This window comes from Notolabrus celidotus, chromosome 11 (assembly GCF_009762535.1).
Source record: "Notolabrus celidotus isolate fNotCel1 chromosome 11, fNotCel1.pri, whole genome shotgun sequence".
NCBI classification, from domain to species: domain Eukaryota; kingdom Metazoa; phylum Chordata; class Actinopteri; order Labriformes; family Labridae; genus Notolabrus; species Notolabrus celidotus.
In genome coordinates, this window is record NC_048282.1 from 6,948,376 (window position 1) to 6,968,769 (window position 20,394).

A 20,394-nucleotide genomic window follows, 5' to 3' on the forward strand; every position below is an offset into this window, starting at 1 on the left:
ATTTTGGCTGAATATTATTGGCAATGTGAAGTCTTGATAAATACAGAGAAACAGAGTGCCTGCCTGTATGTTACCATGATGTGAAGAAACTAAAACAAGAAAACAAGGAGTGGATTTTAGCGTCCTACACACTGTCATGTTCCAGCTGACGGTTTCATTTACTGCCAGTCTTTTAAAGTCTTTGTTGTTAAAGCTCTTGTGAGTACTTTCAGTTGGTTATGACATAGACTAAATGAGTACTGATTTCTCTTTATGACCTACGATAAGAAAGGACACAACTAACGACAAGACTCATGATCTCTAGAGTATTACTGGTGCAAGGATGGTGACAGCCGAGGTTATTTACAGCATCCTGTAAAAAACAGCTTTTTAAATGTTTCCCACGGCAACATTTTTTTTGTTTGGGCTGTTAAAAGAAGCCAGGATACACTTTCTTTGTCAAAAATTAATGGCTCACACCCGTTTAAAATAAAAGAACAAAACACATGCCATCTTGTCCATGGGGGCGTCACATTAAACTCAAACAAAAGTACCTCACAGGAGATTAACAGAGTATTCAAGGCAAATCCCAGACTTTGACCCTTATTTGTGTTTTGTTTTTTAATAAACATGAGGATGCAACTTTCATCTCAAAATGCACTCATAAAAAATAAAAACACATTGAGGTTGGCCTTGAGTTAGTCCAGCATATTTCGGATTCTGTCGTGGGCGGCAACATTTACAATCTTCTTCAAACACAACATTTTACACACATCTTCTGCTATTGTTTAATTGGAAAAACAATATTACAGTAAATTATACAGTAAAGCCTCTGACATTCGGTCAAAATACATTTACAAGATGCTCCACTTATAGGGAAATGTTAACATGAAAGGCAATCTACACATGTAGACCATTGCACATAAAAAGAAAGGTATGATAGTTAAAAAAAAAAAAAGAACCACTGGGTCAAAATCCAAACATATCCAAGGTAAAAGAAATAGAGTGAATCCATGGTTGTAATATACAAGGGCACCATTGGCTGTACAGTTACAAGACATGCATCAAGCATCAGGCATCAGGGAGACATAGTGAGAGTGTTTTTCCTCTTGGAGTCCCTCCGTGGGAATGGAACAAAGCTTTTCACCTCTCTGAAACATAACCCTGTAGGCAAAAGTGGAAAACCATTTGTTTTCTGCATGTGCAGCACTTCCACTACTCCGGTCTCAATTTAAACAGAAGCCATTAGAGACATATTGCAGGGAATTTTGAAATGAATTATTAATTACCACATTAACAGAAGCCCTGCAGTGGTATGTTTGTGTAGTTGTAAATAGTCCAGCACGGCCAACATGGTCAACACTTAAAATAAGGAAATGCACTTTCCAGACATTTAAAGAGCAAAATACTTTCCCACTGTTTACTTTATCCATTACAGTATTACTTTGTTTCTTTCTCACGATCATATTATTATGTTTACTTACGCTTCCACTCCTCCAGGGAAAGTGTGGCATTGTCACGGCTGTCATCGTACGGTGTGGGCTCAGGGAAGTCGTCTTGGTCCCTCAGGCCATCGAAATACGGGTGCTCCAGAGTCAGTTCAGCTGTCAGCCTCTCATCTCCGTCCAGAACCAGCATCTTCTCCAGCAGGTCGATACCTTCAAACGGCCAGTGGTAGTGACAAGTAGTGCAACAGTTTGATCAAACATAGACAAGAAATTACACATCATGCATGAAAATGTTATATTATATAAGCCTTTATGCTTTTTAGAAGAGAGGATTTACAGTCTGTGTTCTGCATCTACTCAATGTTAACCTATGAACTGACTCCAGTACATAAAAATAGCCAGTTATATAAAATGCACAACAAAAGAGAAGCTCTCCTGTTCATGACCTACCTGACATGATTGTCTAAAACAATAAGTGCACAAGCTTTCATGAGCTGTGTACGAGGAGAGTTACATCATTCACAGACTATAACAACATCAACCCTAAACACAGGAGTACTTCACTAACAACACATTTGGCCCCACAGCTGTAGGTCTGGACCAACACTGTGCTTTTACTAAAAGAGTCTCAAGTGTGACTGGAGGTAAAATTGAAATGTCAGGACCACTTGAGTTCGGAGAATGTTTTTTGCTAGACTCACCTTTTGCACTGGCTGTGGGGAACAATGTAGAGAAGTCTTTTCTGGGATAGCGAGGGAGGGCCTTAATATACGTTTTTGCCTGTTTAAAGGAGACAGGGGAGACATAAAATAAAGGTTCAAAAACAGAATTGATAACATTGCAATATAAATCAAAGCAAGAGCTTATGTAGTATCCATCTCAAATCTGAAATTGTACTGTTTCTTATACTGTATATGTTGTTCAATAACCTGGTGCAATTTTATCTGTGCAATAACTTACCTCACTATATATTCATAAGATAGTAGCGTACATAGTGTGTATATATCTGTAATATTTGTGATATTTTATTTTATTATATTTTTATTGTATTTTATTTCATCATTACTATTATTATTGTTATTATATATTTAACTAAGTAAGTACATTGTTGTATTCCCCTGTCCCGTGTTGTAAGCTGCTGTAACAAAAAGAATTTCCTCCAATGGGGGATCAATAAAGAATATCTTATTTTATCTTCATTTTTGCAGATGTGCATCATTTTGTAATTCAGCTCTGGATTAGGACTGGAATAGCAGATTACAGATTAATTTGATCAACAGTAGTAAAACAGAGCCATTGTAAATGTTATCTTTAGTTCAGAGCTGATAAAACATGACTGAACTGATCCTTGTTTGTTACAAAACAAAAAACTGTAATGTATCAAATGATGCAACTTCTGATTCACAGAAATTCCCTTCAGTTCATTGGAACAGATCATATCAGACATGTAGGAATGAAGAGCACGTTTGAGCTTGAGCATGGTGCAAAATGACTCCATTGATTACAAATAATCATTCAGTGCACCAATCTGGGATTTAGAAGAAATCATGACATAGATTAACTTTTTTTCTGATGACTGATTTGTAAAGCTGATACCCACAATGCACAATGTAGTAGACTCATATTACGATTACTTGAGTTTCCATTCATCCCTCCTTCCTGCTTCATGCTTTGTTTTTAATTCCCTGACTCTTCCTCTGGTGCCACCCTCAGGACAAGTTTTATATTTTAAATCACACCACTTCACAGCTGCCAGGGGGATTGGAGCTGTTTGTTTTATTTTCATGGGTTTCAGTTAAGGACTTTGTGTTTGTGTTCCGAGTGATTCTGATTGATGAGACTCACTCCAGAGGGACATAAATGAAAACTCGTCCAATGGCAAAAACATTTTTAAATATCGTCAACTCTAATGTGTAAAAATAGCAGCTGCTGGATTAAGTAATTAAAACATAATCTCAGTTATTGATGACTCAACATACAATTGATGACTCAACTCAGATTTGTCTTACCTCTGGACTGTCTAGCTTCTGTATGAACTCTGGTCCCGGTACTCCCGTCACTTTCAGGATCTGAGTCAGCTGATCCATGTCTGGTAGTAAAAGGGAACAATCAAGGAGTTTCAAACCCAAGATGTCCTGAAGGTTCATAAAGAGTCCACTCAATAGGGGTGGGAAGCAGACTTTCCAAGCAGCTCTATAAAACCAGGAAATTAAAGGGAACTTAAAGCCATTAAATGAATCAGTGACAGATTTATTTACCAACAGATCCATAAACCAGTGAAGTGCATCAGGTGCCAAAAGAACAAAAACCTCACATGTAAACAGTGCTGATAAGTATGCTATGTAGTGCCGCCTGAGGAAATATGTAGCTTGTGCCGCTCTTTATTTACAGTAATAACTTTTAATGTTCTTATCTGTACTTGATTTACAGAGCTTAATATAACACAGAACTGTGGTCATTAAGCTTAACAACCTCCAATAAGCTTTATTAATAGAATGATAAAATCATATTGAGGTTTAGTCCTGCATACTGATACCTCCATCATTATTCTGCATTACACAGGCTTCACAAGTAACACGTCCAGCATATGGGCAACGCAGATGAAAGGATACAGTCTTTGCCTTTGAAAAGCGTTCTTCCATTGATCATCTCTGCCATGATGCAGCCCACAGACCAGATGTCCACTAGAATAAACAAGAAACAAAAACACACAGTGAAAACCTGAGCAGAATACAGATTGTTGAAAGTTTAGTGCAGAGAGAATGAGGAAGGTAGCATTTATATGCCAGAGTAAAGTTCCTATTCAGAGACAGTAAAGGATCTGTTGTGCTTTTTATGTCTGGGAATATTTGGTGAGTAATACAATCCTATAAAGGGTGAAAACTTGCCAGATTTTCTTCTAGTGCTACATTTCATTCTGTGGAAGCTGTTTACAAAATGAAAAACCACTATCTCCTATAGAAACATAAATCCTGGGAAAGTCGGCTCCATCGCAGTGACAGCTCTGTCACTGAGTGTCTGCGCTATCAGGCTGCTGTCAGACCCATCTGTGTCAACTGCTTACAGATTAAGGCAAGAAATGATTTATCTTCACAATGAAACCCATACCACTTTAAATGCACTGTTGAGAGGATTATAAAAACTGCTGACTCATGAAGTACCAGACAGCTGCTGCTGAAAGAAACACATCCCTGTACCTGGAGGTAAGGATGCTTTGAGATGAAAAACAACAGAAAGTCACAGACTCCACAGACACCACAAACTCAGCCAGAACAGAGGTTTGAAATGTGTAACAGCTAGGATTGTCTTGCCTGTTTGGGTGTAGTGCATCCAGTTCAGAATGACCTCAGGTGCCCGGTACCAACGGGTCACCACGTAGCCCGTCATCTCAGCGTCTGTGCTGCGAGCTAGCCCGAAGTCCAGGATCTGCAGTGAGGCAAAGAAACTGATCAACATTTGGAATATTTACATGCAGAGCCCAACATTCTTTATTCTTTATTCGGATCCCCATTAGCTTCCACAACATGGTCGCTAGTCTTCAACATAGATGGTGACATGAGGTTTATGAGACAAATAAAAAAACTATTATAGAAGCTTTCTCTAGCTTGAATGGCCCCTGTGGAGATAAGGCTTGCGGAGTCAGTGACATCTTTTAAATCTCTTCTTAAGACCCATATTTACAGACTTGCTTTTATGTGACTTCATCCTTTTATTATTGTTAATTATTATCATTTTTATTTTTTATCAAACTAATTAAAGCTGCTGTTGGTAGTCACGGAGTAAACATCTGTTCAGAGAGAGGGACTTCAAATGTCAACACTATCCCTCCCAACCAGATTTCCTCTTAGCCCCACCCTCTCTCTTCTCTGTGCGCTCATGATAGTGCCGGAATCATAACCAATCGGAGGAAGTAGTAAGGGGCCGCCCCTCAACCATCAGGATTGGAGATTAGCTGTGATTGGTCTGTCATAATGGGAACGAGGGGAATAATGGATATTATGACCTTATCTCCAAACCCAGCAGAAAAAAGTAACGTATTTTACACCATTCCTACCAACAGCAGCTTTAATTGTTTACATTTATTTTAATTAATTGTTTTATAATTTATTTTTCATTTATTATTTTAATGTTCCTAATTTATCTATTTCACTTTTCCATTTTCTCTGATGTGATGTTGTCTTCTTGTAATGAAAACCTTTTTATTGTCTTTTAATGCCTTTTATTTACTTACCTACACTCCTCTTTTTGTCAAAGGTTTCTTTTGCCTTCATAATCCTGCCATGCTTTTTAAAATCCTGCCATGCTTTGTAAACATTTGTTTTTACAGGTGCCTTACAAATAACGTTATAATTATTATTATTTTTTTTTAATATGAGGGTTGTGCTCCATTTTACCTTGATAGAACGATGTGCAGGATCTCAGAAGACTGCTTCTTTAAACGTATAACTTTGATTAAAATTTTGTATGTATGTTTATTGTTAACCAAATGCATTACGGACCACTAACTTCATAGCTGTGAAACCATGCCACATGTGCTGAAAGTATTCTTAACTATGTAGCTGTACTGTGCTCAATGCAATGAAACCATTTCTAAAATAATAATAATACATATCCTAAAAATATCCAATTAAAATACCATTATTTTTGCATTATATGTTCTGTTGAAAAAAATCGTGACATCAGTGCATATTAAAAAAATAACAGCCATATCTGTTAATATTATTTGCCAAATTTGCAGACATTAAATATCTGCTACTGCTCTTAATGGAAAGATAGTTTCATGTATTTACCACACATATACATAAGATTTTTTTTCAGATTTAATGATACAGATTTTATGTAAGAATAAAGCAGTATTATGTCTGTCCATTGGAAAGTCCACATGTGATTTCCCGTATATTAAATGTTTTATTACCTGCAGATTCCTTATGCTCTGCTTAAACAGCACTCAAGTGTTTTCTCAGGTAATCCTTCAATGTACAAACCTTCAGTTCACAGTCTTGGTTCACTGCCAAGTTTCCAGGCTTCAGATCCTGTAAAAGAAAAAGAGCTGAGTGATGCTTACTCATTGCGCACAGTGTTTAAAAGCAAATTATAGTGCCTGTACATTGCAGTAAAATCTGTGTCTGAGAGGGGCTTTCATGCTTGTAGATCTTATGACCTCACATGGCTCAGCTGTTTGTCCGATGCATTAACACTGCAGAGATTTGAAACAAGTATGCTGTGAATCAACGGTTAGCTAACTATAGGGCTCACTGCAGCTTTACTTCAGTCGTTAATTATATCATCGTGACACAATGAAGGAAAAGTGTGGAGAGAGTTAATGACAACTCAGCTGTGTTAGGAATTTTAAGTGTCATCGTAGAGTAGTGCTTAAACAAAAGACTCAATCAGAGTGTTTATGACCGTGTTTACATCAGTCTAAACACACAAACACATAAACACACAGGTAGCTCGAAGAACGGATCAGTGCTCAGACACCTCGCTCTACAGTTTACTTTACAAACAGATCAATACCTCAAGATTAAAACATGAGAAAAACAATGACCATGATTAAAAACAATGTCTCAACATTAATATAAGATACACTGAAAGGTCCTTGGTGTCTGATCCCAACAAGATAACACCTTACAATATCCGTCTAATACATAACAGCTATATTTGTCAAACCCTGATTTCCCGTTTACACACACTCACACACCCACAAGTCTCAGCCCTGTGCTTCAGGGTGTGGCCAAACATCTCTAGACATGCTCAGGGACATCAGAGAGGAGACAACTCATTCTACCTGTTGGGGCAGAGCTGGATCTGACTCGATAACAATGACAAATTAAATCAACATTCCCATGAAGCTATATGTGATGTTCAGGAAGACGCCTGAGTTTGCTATCTGAGTCAGAATGATGTGAAGTGCAAGCAGCTGCACACAATGAACTTTGAAGGTTAATTTATCACAGACCAAACAGTGAACAAAGAATGACGTTTTTTGAAGGACTTAAGCTCTTATGGATTTGACTCGTTCTTACCCTGTGGATGATTCCAGCTTTGTGAATGTACTGCAGGAAGAGAGAAATCAGATTAGTACAGTACAGGTCACATTATTGTAACATTTATTTGATCTTCAGAGGCCTTTTCACTATGAACTCCAGTTACTGGAAAAATAAAGGTCACTCAAAATTAACATAATGAGAAGTATCTGAGCAAAAACATTTTTAACACTTGTCAATAAACAACCTATTATATCTTCCAAAATGTCATTGAACCTTTTATATTTTCATATAACTTTAAGAAACTCTTTTAACTCTGTTATAAAACAAAACCAATTGCCGTTTTTTGTTAAAATCACTTATCAAAGGCACAAAATCTTGAGTCTGGGAATCTTTATTATATGAACTGTAGATATTTATGCACGTGATCAAAGCACAGACAACTCCCCATTAGAACTGAAGCACATATTTCACTGCAACACAGTTCTGGTATGACGGTGTTACACCCAGTACCTTGAAACAGTGTCAGTAAAGCTTATTAGTAAACTATAATCCCGGGCTCATAACACTCTTAGTTTGTTTCTATAAGGTCAAGAGCTCACCCTGAGTCCACAGAGCATCTGGTAGACGAGGAACTGGACTTTGTCCTCTGTGAGATGTGCTCGCACCTTTGATAGGTCAGTAAACATGTAAGGCATCACCAGGTAGCTGAGATAAAGAGAGGGAGAGAGGCAGAACGAGCAAGACAATGAATGGAAGGACATTGACGGTATGATTACTTCTGTTGAAGAGTCCAAACACTACCCAAGATTCATTCATTCAATCTGAAACAAAAGTTAATGTCCACGATAGAGCTTTCCTCTGCTGTCTGCTGTTATTTTCCTCTCCCTGTTAATGTTGTAATCCATCTTTTCATACTCTGATTAAGGAGCTTAAGGTACTTGTTTATGTTCATGAAACACTTACACTACTAGTCAAAAGTTTGGAAACACCTTCTCATTTAAGGGTTTGTATTTATTTCAATGATTGTAAACACTGTAGATTAATACTGAAGACATCTAAACTATGAAAGAACATATATGGAATTATTGAATGAACAAAAAAGTGTTAAACAAAGCAGAATATGTTTTATATTTTAGATTCTGTAAAGTAGCCCCCTTTTTCCTTCATGACAGCTTTGCACACTCTTGGTATTCTCTCAGTCTGCTTCATGAAGTGGTCTCCTGGAATGGTTTCTAATTAACATGAGCCTTGTCAAGAGTTCATTTGTAGAATGACTTGCCTTCTTAATGTGTTAGAGATCATCAGTTGTGTTGTTCAGAGGTAGGGTTAGTACACAATGGATAGCTCTATTTGACTACTGTTGTAATCCAGATTATGGCAAAACCAGATTATTTCATAGTTTTGATGTTTTCAGTATTAATCTACAATGTTGAAAATAATCAAAATAAATAAAAAACATTGAATGAGAAGGTGTGTCCAAAAGTTTGACTGGTAGTCTATATTCATAAGATATTAATATATTCTTTCTCTTTACATAATACTCGAGCAGCAACCTCCGGTCTCAAACTATGAAGCCCATGCGGAAGTGTTATAAACTGTAATTCATCGACTATCTGCTTGAGGCTGGCTGCAGAAACACCAGAGACCACATACACACCCATTCAAAGAAGACGATCTTTACAGCAGAAATAAACATGTTTACAGCCTGGTTTAAAAAACGGCTTTGGTCTACGTCGCTAATTTCTCTATCGACACACACTGTACGGGGAGTGAATTTTTTTCTAACATGAAAGTTCTGAAGATATTAAGATTATGAGTTTTTGCCCAAATAAGGACATGACTGATTTGACTCCTGGGCGGGAACATATAGCTGTTGGCTAGGAGGCTCAAATTCCACCTCTTTACCTCACACTATGCCTGGTTGAGTTCCGCATTTCTAATATGGCTGCCGTCGAAGATTGGCTTCAGAATAGCGCTCAGGAACAGATGGGTGATGTCTTGGATACTAAATCCATTATTTATACCGTCTATGATGATCCTTCTATTTGCTGCAGGTCGCTTGTGGCCACCTGCCTATCAGGATAGATGTATCACCGCCTTCTTGTCCAAATATACAAAACCCCCAAAAAGATGGCGACAGGTAAACTGGAGGCCTTAAAACCTTTACTTAAAAACCAGTGAGTAATGCAACAGTAGGTTTGTCCACTTTAAGTATAAGGTCTATGAGTTCAGCATATTCAGCACCATTAAAGCAGCACTATGCTGACATTTAGAATTTTTTTGCAATTTGCTGCTCTTACCATTAGGAGCACAGTTCTTTCTCTTGCCAACAAACAAAAGCCAGCCCAGGATTGACTTCTTTCTAGTCTGTGCCTCGCTTATCTCTGTCTGTGTTCTATTCAGTTGCTTTGCCTCAGCAGTGCAGTCTATACTGACACCTCAGAGCAAGGGCAGAGAATGAAAGATGTTTGCTTTCAGGGCTTTCAGGGTGAGACAGCCACGCCGTACTCCTATGAGAAGAACTTACTGGCTTAGACTAAAAGGCAGGGGCTCGGGGCATAGACTGTGATTTAAAGGGGGGGACATATATCTCTGCAACTAGAAAAAGAACCATGATTATATAATATTTCTTTAAAGTTACCGTCTTAAGGAACCTTTAGCTTGTTCTCCCTGAAGGCTCTTTTGGCATAATTGCTATAATTACAGGTTTGCTTTTGGACCTCTCCTGACATCAGAGCCCTAAGGTCCAAACTGAAACCACTTTGTGATGTCAGTCTGTTTACAGTCAGTTTATCTAATTTTCTAAAGTAATGTTATGAGGTTCATACGTAACACGTGATCCTCTGATTTGAAAAGTCAACTCCACACCCAGGGTTAGTTGTTTGGTCTTCTTTCATCAGTGTGTTGATTAGTTGGCAGCTGACAGCAGGGGTCGACCGGCTATCAGCCCAGCCAGTTATTGGGGGCTGGTATTATTTTTAGTGTTTCATATTTGACCAAACATGTCAAATAACATCACTCAATGTGTTTGTTGTGAGAGTGAGAAGAGAAACCAAATACATTTCCTCACATCACTCTGGAAACTGAGATTTAGTTTGACCCTCGAAACAGAAACTCAGTCCTTGTTATCAAAGGTTCTGCTGTCCTGTAGTCATTTCTGCAGGTGAGCACCCCTCCTGCAGAACATCAGAGGTGCTGCCTCACTCTACATGAAGGCTTTACAAACACCACAGATAATACTCACAAGTCCTGCATGTCAACGAGGCTTGTGGCGGGTGTAAACACATCGAGTAGTCCGATCACCTGGATGGATACAGAGACATGAGAGGAGATGTGAGGGGAATTCAGAGCATGTTTTAAATGTAGGACTGGTGTCCTACTTCTAGGTCAAAATAATGCATATCAAAAAAAGTACAGTCTGTTCAAGGAAACAGGAAATGTTTTGGCTTCATGATCTACTCACATTCTCATGCTTCATGTGTTTGAGCAGTCGGAGCTCCCGGTAGGCCCTCTTAGCAAAGATCTCTGACTGGAAGGGCCTGTGGAGCTTCTTAATGGCCACTTTCTCTTTAGTCTTGTCATTTATTGCTGAGCTGTGTTGAATAATGGAAAAACAAGTCATTAGCACTGCACTTTGAGGGTGTGTGAGCTTTCTAGTTTCACTATGATTTTACTCTTTTGAAGTCAGAGCGGTGGGAAAGTGACAGGGGGTCTATTTCGAGGTTTCACTCTCACTCAAAAATTCTGCATGAAATCTAAAGCAAAGACTCCGTTAGATGGAGGGAGTACTATACGTGACTTTCATTCTCTGACTGAGTTTACGGATATATATGTGTGTGTGTGTGTGTGTGTGTGTGTGTGTGTGTGTGTGTGTGTGTGTGTGTGTGTGTGTGCGTGTGTGTCTGCTGTGCGTGTGTGGCAGGGGGGTCTGTGGTTTATTGAGCATCAACTTGTTAATGTTTGGCAGCTTGTGATGTGCACGTCTGCAGTGATCTGCAGGGCAACAAATCGTAGGAGGACCGGCTTGTTAGGCTATTTGAAGCCACATCCACCAACACATATTACACACATCACTCAGGCATAATGCTGTGGACAGTGCTGAGGCACTAATGGAGGAGATTATGATAAATAAACAGTACAAAGCAGCTGATACCTGCCAGACAAATGTCTTTACAGGAAACCTCACACATACAGTAGTCCTGACACTATATGTTTGTTTCTGTTGATTTTTTCCCTCTGTGTTATTCCCCACACGACTGCTCTAGAAGAAGTGCAATTATCATAGATATTATGTTGGAGTGCTGATCCCACTTATGAGAGGCTCTTTTTTTTAAAGGTCAGACATTTTGAGCTTGAATAGACCATAACTCCCACACTACAAGCTTAAAACCCCAGTGACCACAGTTAGCATGCTAATAACACCAGCTCTCACAACAAAGGCTCAAAGATCAACGATGATGGATGAGTGTTAAATCACTTTGACTTTCAGATTTTTTTTTTCAATTCCCAGAGTACATTAGAGTCTCTACCTACCAAGGTTCCCTGGTCATTGTGGTCAGAACACACGGGCAAAATACAGGTGAGCAGAGCTGCATTGGTTAGAAATGTACAACTCCCACTATACTTCAAATGATGTGATTTTGTGTGGAAACATCTAAGACATGTTAGTTCCATGCTTCTTAGTTGAGATGATTTGTATCTGTATCATTTAGGACAGTACATGAAGAGACTTGAAATGTTTGTAGGACAAAAAAAAAGCAATCTGAAGAAGTCTTTTTGGGCTCCTGGAACTGTTGTGAATTTCTTTTTTGTCTTTTTTTTACAACCCTTCAGCTCACTCTTGGTATAACACATAGACTGTATAAATAATGGACGTAGTATCCGTGACGTCACCCATCTGTTTCTGAAGCACTGTTTTGAAACCAATCGTTGGCGGGAACCATATTGGAAATGTTGAACTCAACCTAACTTCTGTCGAGGTAAAGAGGCGGGCTTTGAGCCTCCTAACCAACAGCTACAGTGTTCCCTCCTGTTAGTCAAGTCAGCTGTGCCTCTCGTAATGGAAAGTTCTTAATTTCAATATCTTCAAAATTGCCTCATTATGAAAAAATTCACCCCCCGTGCAGTGTGTGTCCATAGAGAAATGAGCTATCCAGACTACACCCTGTAAACATGTTTATTTCTGCTGTAAAGATCGGCATTTTTGCTTGGTTTAACCTGACACCAAAACCAGCCATGATGCAGTGGTAAGCAGCTGCTGAGGCTCATGGATAAAGTTAGTTGTGTCTCAGTCCAAAGGCTGACTGTCCCAAGCGAATTGAAAAATTGAAGCCAATGCGTAAGTGTTAAAAACTGCAGTTCCTCAAGTGTCCGCTTGAGGCTGGCTCAAGAAGTACCAGAAACCACAAAAACACCAATTCAAAAAAGACGATCTTTACAGCAGAAATAAACATGTTTACAGCCTGGTACAAAAATCTAGTGTAGTCTGGATTGCTCATTTCTCGATCGGCACACACTCTAACGTGGCAGTTTTGATGATATTAAGACTATGAGTCTTCCAATGAGAGGCACAGCTGATTTGACTGACAGGCGGGAACACTGTAGCTGATGGCTAGGAGGCTCAAAGCCCGCCTCTTTACCTCGACAGAAGTTAGGTTAGAGTTCAACATTTCCTATACGGCAAAACAGCGCTTAGAAACAGATGGATGACGTCACGGGTACTACAACCATTATTTAGTCTATGGTGGAAATATTTAAGACTTGCTAGCTCCATGCTTCTTAGTTGTGATGGTTTGCATCTGTATTATTTGGGGCAGTAGATGAAGATACTTTGAGATGTTTGTAGGACAAAAAAATTATCTCAAGTAGTCGATTTAATTTCCTGAAAACCGTTGTGAACCTTTTCACTTTTTTAGGGGGTCACTTTTTCACAACCCTTCAGCTCCCACTTTGTTTAACCTGACACCAAAACCAGCCATGATGCAGTGATAAGCAGTCGCTGTGAATCATGGATGAAGTTAGTTGTCTCTCAGTCCAAAACCCTGCTGTTCCATTCCACAGTCCACATGTCAAAGTGTTCATGGGCAAGGTACTAAATGCCAAAATTGCTCCTGGTGGCATAGCCAGCAGGGTGTGAAGGGGATATTTAAAACTGATGGACACTTTACATAGCAGCCTCTGCCATCAGTGTATGTACCTGTGTGTGTGTGTGTGTGTGTGTGTGTGTGTGTGTGTGTGTGTGTGTGTGTGTGTGTGTGTGTGTGTGTGTGTGTGTGTGTGTGTGTGTGTGTGTGTGTGAATAGTGTGAATAGGTGACTGACATGTAGTGTAAAAGCACTTTGAGAGCACAGGAGACCAGAGAAGCTCTCTTCTGCATAAGTACAGTCCATTAACCAGTCCCTGTTCTTTCTTTGTGAACATTCAGTTGGAGTCCTTCAGAGTCTGTGCCATGACAATCCAAACTGTTCCATCTACAGTGTCATGATTTACAACACATGTATATGATAATGCACAGATGCTTAAGTGCAATACATTTTGCATTACCTGCAGCGCAACGACAAATTGGAAGCACAAAAATGGAGTTCTGCAATAATTGACTTCCGTGCATGTGGTCCAGCATGGAGGAGAGATGAAAGCACAGAGAGTCTGCAGGGGATGACAGTAATGTGCTCTGATGTTTGAGGCAATTTATGGGGGGGGGGTTAATGACACGAGGGCTTCAATTTGTATGATAACACAAATATAACACACAAGATGGGTTTTGAGAGTGTCCAAAATGTTTCAGACTATTTCTTAAAATTGAAGCTTTTAGAAAGAAAAAAATGAAAGTGCTATAAAAGACGGTATGTATGCTAGAAAACAAATACTAATCGTAAATGTAAATGATCGGTTCCATTAATACAGACAACATCAAATGTTTAGAAATGAAAATCCAGTCTGGGGTTCAGGTTCTAAGGGACTAGAGCTCTTATAGCAAGTTCTAGATTAGTTAATATGATACTATTATGATCTCTGACAGCAGCTTGTATGTGTTATTACAACTGTGTCAACTTTTGAACAATAAATGAATACTATAGTTACCTTAAAAGTTGATATTACATCATGCAATATTAAAAATGTTAGATTTTCTTTGAAGGGATTTAGTGACTTTTGATTTTTTATGGTGTGATATTACTAACACATTATTATGCACCAAATAGTATATCCCAAATACGAGAAATATCACATTGATCCCTGAACTTTCCAAATTAGTTGACCTCATTATTGACAGAGTCAGCAAGGTAAACAACGTGTAGATCAACAATGTTGGGTGTGTTTAATGTGTTAACTCTGCAGGCTCAAACACACATGTGACAACAGCAGCAACAACTTTCCAGTGAAGGATGTGTGTCACTTCTTCTGTGAGTCAGGGAGCGTGTGCAGAGGGGTGGCTGGGGGGTATCTGGGGCACCTGTTTGATTAAACTGTGCGCCCCATGTGTGAAGGCTTTGGTACTCAAGGACGGCCCTGGTTTGGCCTCCAACCTTTTGCTGTTTGTCGTTCCCCTCTTCCTTCATAGTGTCCTATTCTATCCACTGTCCTAGCTCTATCAGGAGATGCATTCAAAGCAAAAAACAAATCCTCAGCTATGACTGACTAAAGGCCTTATCAATTAATAATAATAATACATTTCATTTATAGGCGCCTTTCAGGACACTCAAGGCCAACTTACAAATGTAGAAATAATAAAACAGACTTGATATAAAAAGAACTCGATAAAAAAAACAATATACAATATAAAGAGAACACAATGAATGGAAAGATGGAATGGAATAAAAAACATACATGTGACGTGTTTAACAGGTAATATGCAGCTCTAAAAAGGTGGGTTTTGAGGCGGGATTTGAAACTTGGAAGACAGTCAGAGTTATGGATGGTTCAGGCTGTTCTGCAACAGGCTGCTACAAGCTTTCTTTGCATTTCAATGTGGCACATTTCTTCTTGTTAGTACTATTAATTGTGAATTTGGAAAAAAATCTCTCATGGTGATGTTTATAATGCTGCTAATCTGATGTGTCACTTTTTAAAACTTGAAATATCACAGGAATAAAACATCTCTTTGATGCTTCAGTGTAAGTAGTTCAAGTAGGTTTGATAAGTGGAGATGGAAAAGGTAAATATATGTTATTCATTTGAGTGTGTGTATGTGTGTGTGTGCGTGTGCATGTGCATGTGTGTGTGTGCAACCGTACTTCATACCACCCCTGCATTAGTCAGTGCCCCTGCTGGGTCATCCCTATCAATACAGTCTGGACCTGCCCCCCTCTGGGACACCTGTATCCCCAGTAGGGATACATACTTGTTTATCTCTGGATAACAAAGCTGGTTTTCTCTTAATAACAATTATTTGTCCAGTCTGCTAGAAGCTTTCTGTGCATTTCAATGTGGCACATTTCTTCTTCATAGTACTTCTAATTGTGAATTTGGACAAACATCTCCTCCCATGGGGATGTTTACAATGTTGCCAATCTGTTGTGTAACTTTTGTAAACCTTGAAATATCACAAGAATACAACATCTCTTGGGTACTTTAGTGTAAGTAGCGAAAGTAGGTTTGATAAATGAGATGGAAATGGTAAATAGATGCTATTCATTGAGTGTGTGTGTGTATGTGTGTGTGTGTGTGTGTGTGTGTGTGTGTGTGTGTGTGTGTGTGTGTGTGTGTGTGTGTGTGTGTGTGTGTGTGCAAAGGTGCTTCATACCACCCCTGCATCAGTCAGTGCCCCTGCTGGGTCACACCAGTCAATAAAGTCTGGACCTGCCCCCCTCTGGGACACCTGCATCCCAAGCAGGGATACATATTTCTTCATCTCTGGATAACAAAGCTGGTTTTCTCTTAATAACGTTCATTTATCCCGGCTGTTCTGCAACAGGCTGCTAGAAGCTTTCTGTGCATTTCAATGTGGCACATTTCTTCTTGTTAGAACTTTTAATTGTGAATTTGTACAAACATCTCCTCCCATGGGGAAGTTTATAATGATGTAATCTTTTGTGTCATTTTTTTACACCTTAATATCACAGGAATATAACATCTCTTGGATACTTTAGTCTACGTATGATAAATGGATATGGTAAAGGTAAAAGTAAATACTTCATACCATCCCTGGATTAGTCAGTGCCCCTGCTGGGTCCCTCCAGTCAATAAAGTCTGGACCTGCCCCCCTCTGGGACACCTGTATCCCCACATCTATATGCCAACTCCATTCGATCTGCATAGTCCCTCTCTACTTTCAAAAGACAGCTAAAGACCCAGCTCTTTAGGAAGCACTATGCACTTAGCTAGACTGTTCTCCACTGTTGTCCCCAGTTGCAGATCATGTCTTCCAGCTACGATTGACTCGCACTGTCCTGCTCTACTCTGGGAATCTGTGTTCAGCTCTTGAGTGACCCAGCACTTAGTACTTTGGTCATTATTGTGGTGATGTTAATTGTTGATGATGATAATGGAAGGTCTTAAATTGGTTGGTTGCTTCATTGTGGATGTTCCTTATTTCGGGAAAAAAAATAAAAATAAAAATAAAAATCCTTACTTATTTTTGTGCATTGCCTTTACACTGCTTGGCAGTACCTGCACCCAAATTGACTTGAAGCACTTTGTTACTCTTACTGATCTTGTTTCCTCTTGTCTAGATCTTTGCTTGTGTTGTTCTTGTTCTCGTATGTACGTCGCTTTGGATAAAAGCGTCTGCTAAATGACATTGTAACATTGTAACATTGTAACTGTGCACCTGTGTCATCTGATTTAACATCTATACACACATGTTATACATTTAACTGATATATATAGTGGAATATTCAAACTTTAACCATATTATGTAATAGTATATAACCTACTGTAGTGTCCAGGGTGGTGTGGCCTTTACAATGCAATACTGTGACTTAAACATATCTGTCCATAGAAATCAGTGGAAAGTGGCCATCTTTCTTTCATGTCCTTTATAATAAAGCACAGTCTCCAGCTATAATACAGATACACATTTAAGATAAGCTTAATGAGATGTGTGTGTGTGTGTGTGTGTGTGTGTGTGTGTGTGTGTGTGTGTGTGTGTGTGTGTGTGTGTGTGTGTGTTGCCAGGTGTTATAACTTGTTCTCAGGAGTTGTTATCTCTGTTATAGCCCGGGCCCTCCACGGACAGCATGCAACCAGTGCAGCTAAGGTTTATGAATGCTGGGCTCAGACTACACAACACACACACACACACACACACACACACACAGCCCAGTCTCTACTACGACACACACTTCATGCAGCGATCAGTAAATGACAAGTCACTCACCACACGGATCCGTACGCCCCGGTTCCTATCTGTTTGAGCCGTGTGTATTTCTCCGGGACTTCCCACACCGTGCTGTTGATTTCCTCTCGGGAGAAATGTGCCTGAGCCTCCATGACGAAGAGGAGAAGGCGAAACTAGAGGGAAAACTTCTCCTTCTGTACGCCTATCACTTGTTCTGGGGATGAAGCAAAAACACCACGCAAGTACGAGGCAATATGTTCTACAAGGCACTTCCGGTATGGCTTTTCAAAATAAGGTGCAGCCTGTGCGTGGGAGTAGAAAAGGCCTCTGACTGTTTGTTTGGGCGCGAAATCATTTTCCACTACTCACTTTATCCTGTATTAGTTACTCGTGAATTATTAAAGTGGAGTAGCGTGGTTCCGTGGTGTACTAAGGGGGATGATCAAATGTATGAAAAATAAATAAGTGCCCTCTGGATGCCCGTCAATATTTACAATGTAAAAAAGTTCCCTCTAGATGCCACTCAAATGTTTAAGATACAAAATGTCCATCTTGATGTCCCTCCAATGTATAAAACACATAAATAAGTGCCCTCTGGATGCCCCTCAATATTTAAACTGTAAAAAAGTGACCTCAGGATGACCCTCAAATTTATGACAAGTAAAAAAGTGCCCTCTCAATCCCACTCAAATGTATAAAATACATAAATATGTGCCCTCTAGATGCCCCTCAATATTTAAAATGTAAAAAAAGTGTCCTCTGGATGACCCTCAAATTTATGAAACCTAAAAAAAAAGTTCCCTCTGGATGTCCCTCAAATGTTTAAAAGATAAAAAAGATCCCACTGGATACCCTCCAATGTTTAAAACACACGAAAAGTGCCCTCTGGATGCCCCTCAAATGTAACAGAAAAAAGGAGCCCTCTGACTGCCTTGAAATCAGTCAATTATTGAAAAGTGCCCTCTTGGTTCCTCTTTGTTGGATTGATTGTACAATAGTGCTCGTTGGATGCTGTGCCAGTGAATTAAATGTAAACATTTTCCCTCTAGTTGCCCTTGTAGTTAATTATTTCATGTTATGTTAATTATGTGCAATAACCAATGAAATAGAAATATAGCAATAGTTTTGTGTTTTACTTTTTCATGATTGAATTTCCACCACAATTGGTGGCAAAAATATTCACCATGATACAGAATTGAGTTTTAGATGTTCAAAATGTTCTGGAGGAGCCCCAGACTGCCTGTTACTGCTGTGTCAGACATTTAAATTAACAATAAGCTGAGAGAGCCAGGGTGCCCATTTTTTTTATTTTTGCCCCTGGCCCTCAAACAGCCTCAGTACGCCACTGGCTTAGTGAATGTTTTCTGAGACAGTAAAATCGTTTATGATAGGCTATATTTAGACAAAAATATTTACAAAAAACAACCATATGATGTGAAGAAGAAAAAATGATTGCTCTAGTCTCCTAAGGCTTATTGATCTTTATCACATTATATTATTTTCAGGCTATTGAAACAGCTGGAAATAGGAGATCCATTAGCTGACATCAATCCATTCTATTTGTTTTCTCAATACCGTAACTTCTTTATTTAGAGATAACAAAGCTGTTTTTCTCTTAATAATATATTCCTTTTTGTCACTATCCTGAAGTTAAAGCTTGTTATCTTGTAATAATGAACATATTTTTGTTGATCTAGATTTTCTTTTTGTCCTTTGGCACCTCAGGGGGATATAAGTTATGATCATTTGATGTTGTTAAGTTGAGAACATAAGAAAATAATTTGTTATCAGAGAAAATTGAGTAAATAAAGCGTATGCATGCATGCCTGTTTCTGTATGACATTCAAGGCAACCCCAAAATCTTTATTACTTAGTTATTCCTTTTTTTTGAATAATTATATTACAAAGGATCTGACTTCTTGTCATTAGTTTTTGTTCTGCTTTTGCTCTGCACTTATTTTTACTTTCACTTTTTAAAACTACATACATCTATATTTCCACATTTCGTGAGACTTATTTTATTTTGAAGGAAAAGTCCCCCAACTTCCGGTTTAAACTGATGGGCTTGACTCGGCACCAAATTGCTATGATGTCAGTGAGATACAGTGAATCTCCTGCTGCTGCAGATAACATGTTAGCCTCGAGGTTTACATGCATCCTCCTGCTGATTTCATTTGCATGGTACACATCTCAGGGTGAGCAGCCTCGGCAACCGTGTGGAGAACAACCAAATGATGTCAACACTGTACAAATCATGAGAGCCTCAGTGTGAGAAATCAGAGCACTTGCTTGCTGAAACATGTCAATATGACTCTGTTTGCTCCCACCCACACATAGAAGGCGTGAACTTGTCATGAATAATTACTGTACATTCCCAGAAGTTTATGAATCATGACAGCTTACAGGGGAACATTCACACTTTACATGCATAGACAGAAACATGTTAACTAGCTAACCACATTTTCACTTTGTACTTATATGAATAACAAATTGATCACCAAGTTAATACATTTTTATAAGATTACAACCTCTCTCTTTCCATCATAACTCTTCACAGAGTCAAATTACTAACAGGCTCTTATTCCTGAACTGTCGCTTACACATTCCTGTTCTCTGTGAAAGCCTGAAAATGAACAGCGAAATCTACGGAGTCATCGAGATACTTAACCTGAGGCTGCACTGTTGGCAGCCTATAAAAGAC

At 39.0% G+C, this 20,394-nt stretch overlaps 1 protein-coding gene across 1 annotated transcript; it reads right to left on the reverse strand.

The window, feature by feature from the left end:
- Positions 1 to 580: 580 nt before the first annotated feature.
- On the reverse strand, positions 581 to 17,965 carry mapk13 (mitogen-activated protein kinase 13). The gene is made up of 12 exons (XM_034696556.1): positions 17,733 to 17,965; positions 10,881 to 11,010; positions 10,662 to 10,720; positions 8,017 to 8,122; positions 7,454 to 7,483; positions 6,413 to 6,460; positions 4,739 to 4,853; positions 4,040 to 4,111; positions 3,437 to 3,516; positions 2,129 to 2,207; positions 1,464 to 1,637; positions 581 to 1,143 (listed from the first exon to the last, which is right to left on the reverse strand). Exons 1-12 carry the CDS (start codon positions 17,843 to 17,845, stop codon positions 1,058 to 1,060), a joined length of 1,092 nt encoding a protein of 363 aa, XP_034552447.1. The 5' UTR covers positions 17,846 to 17,965; the 3' UTR covers positions 581 to 1,057.
- Between the last annotated feature and the right edge of the window lie 2,429 nt (positions 17,966 to 20,394).

What these genes read in the sequence shown, in the direction of transcription:
- mapk13 (XM_034696556.1), bottom strand. Translation starts at nt 17,845, where the DNA reads ATGGAGGCTCAGGCACATTTCTCCCGAGAGGAAATCAACAGCACGGTG. An exon ending in AAGCTGGAATCATCCACAGG is followed by an intron (nt 6,461 to 7,453) that starts GTAAGAACGAGT and finishes TTTCTTTTACAG; the next exon opens with GATCTGAAGCCTGGAAACTT. An exon ending in GATGCACTACACCCAAACAG is followed by an intron (nt 4,112 to 4,738) that starts GCAAGACAATCC and finishes TGTTTATTCTAG; the next exon opens with TGGACATCTGGTCTGTGGGC.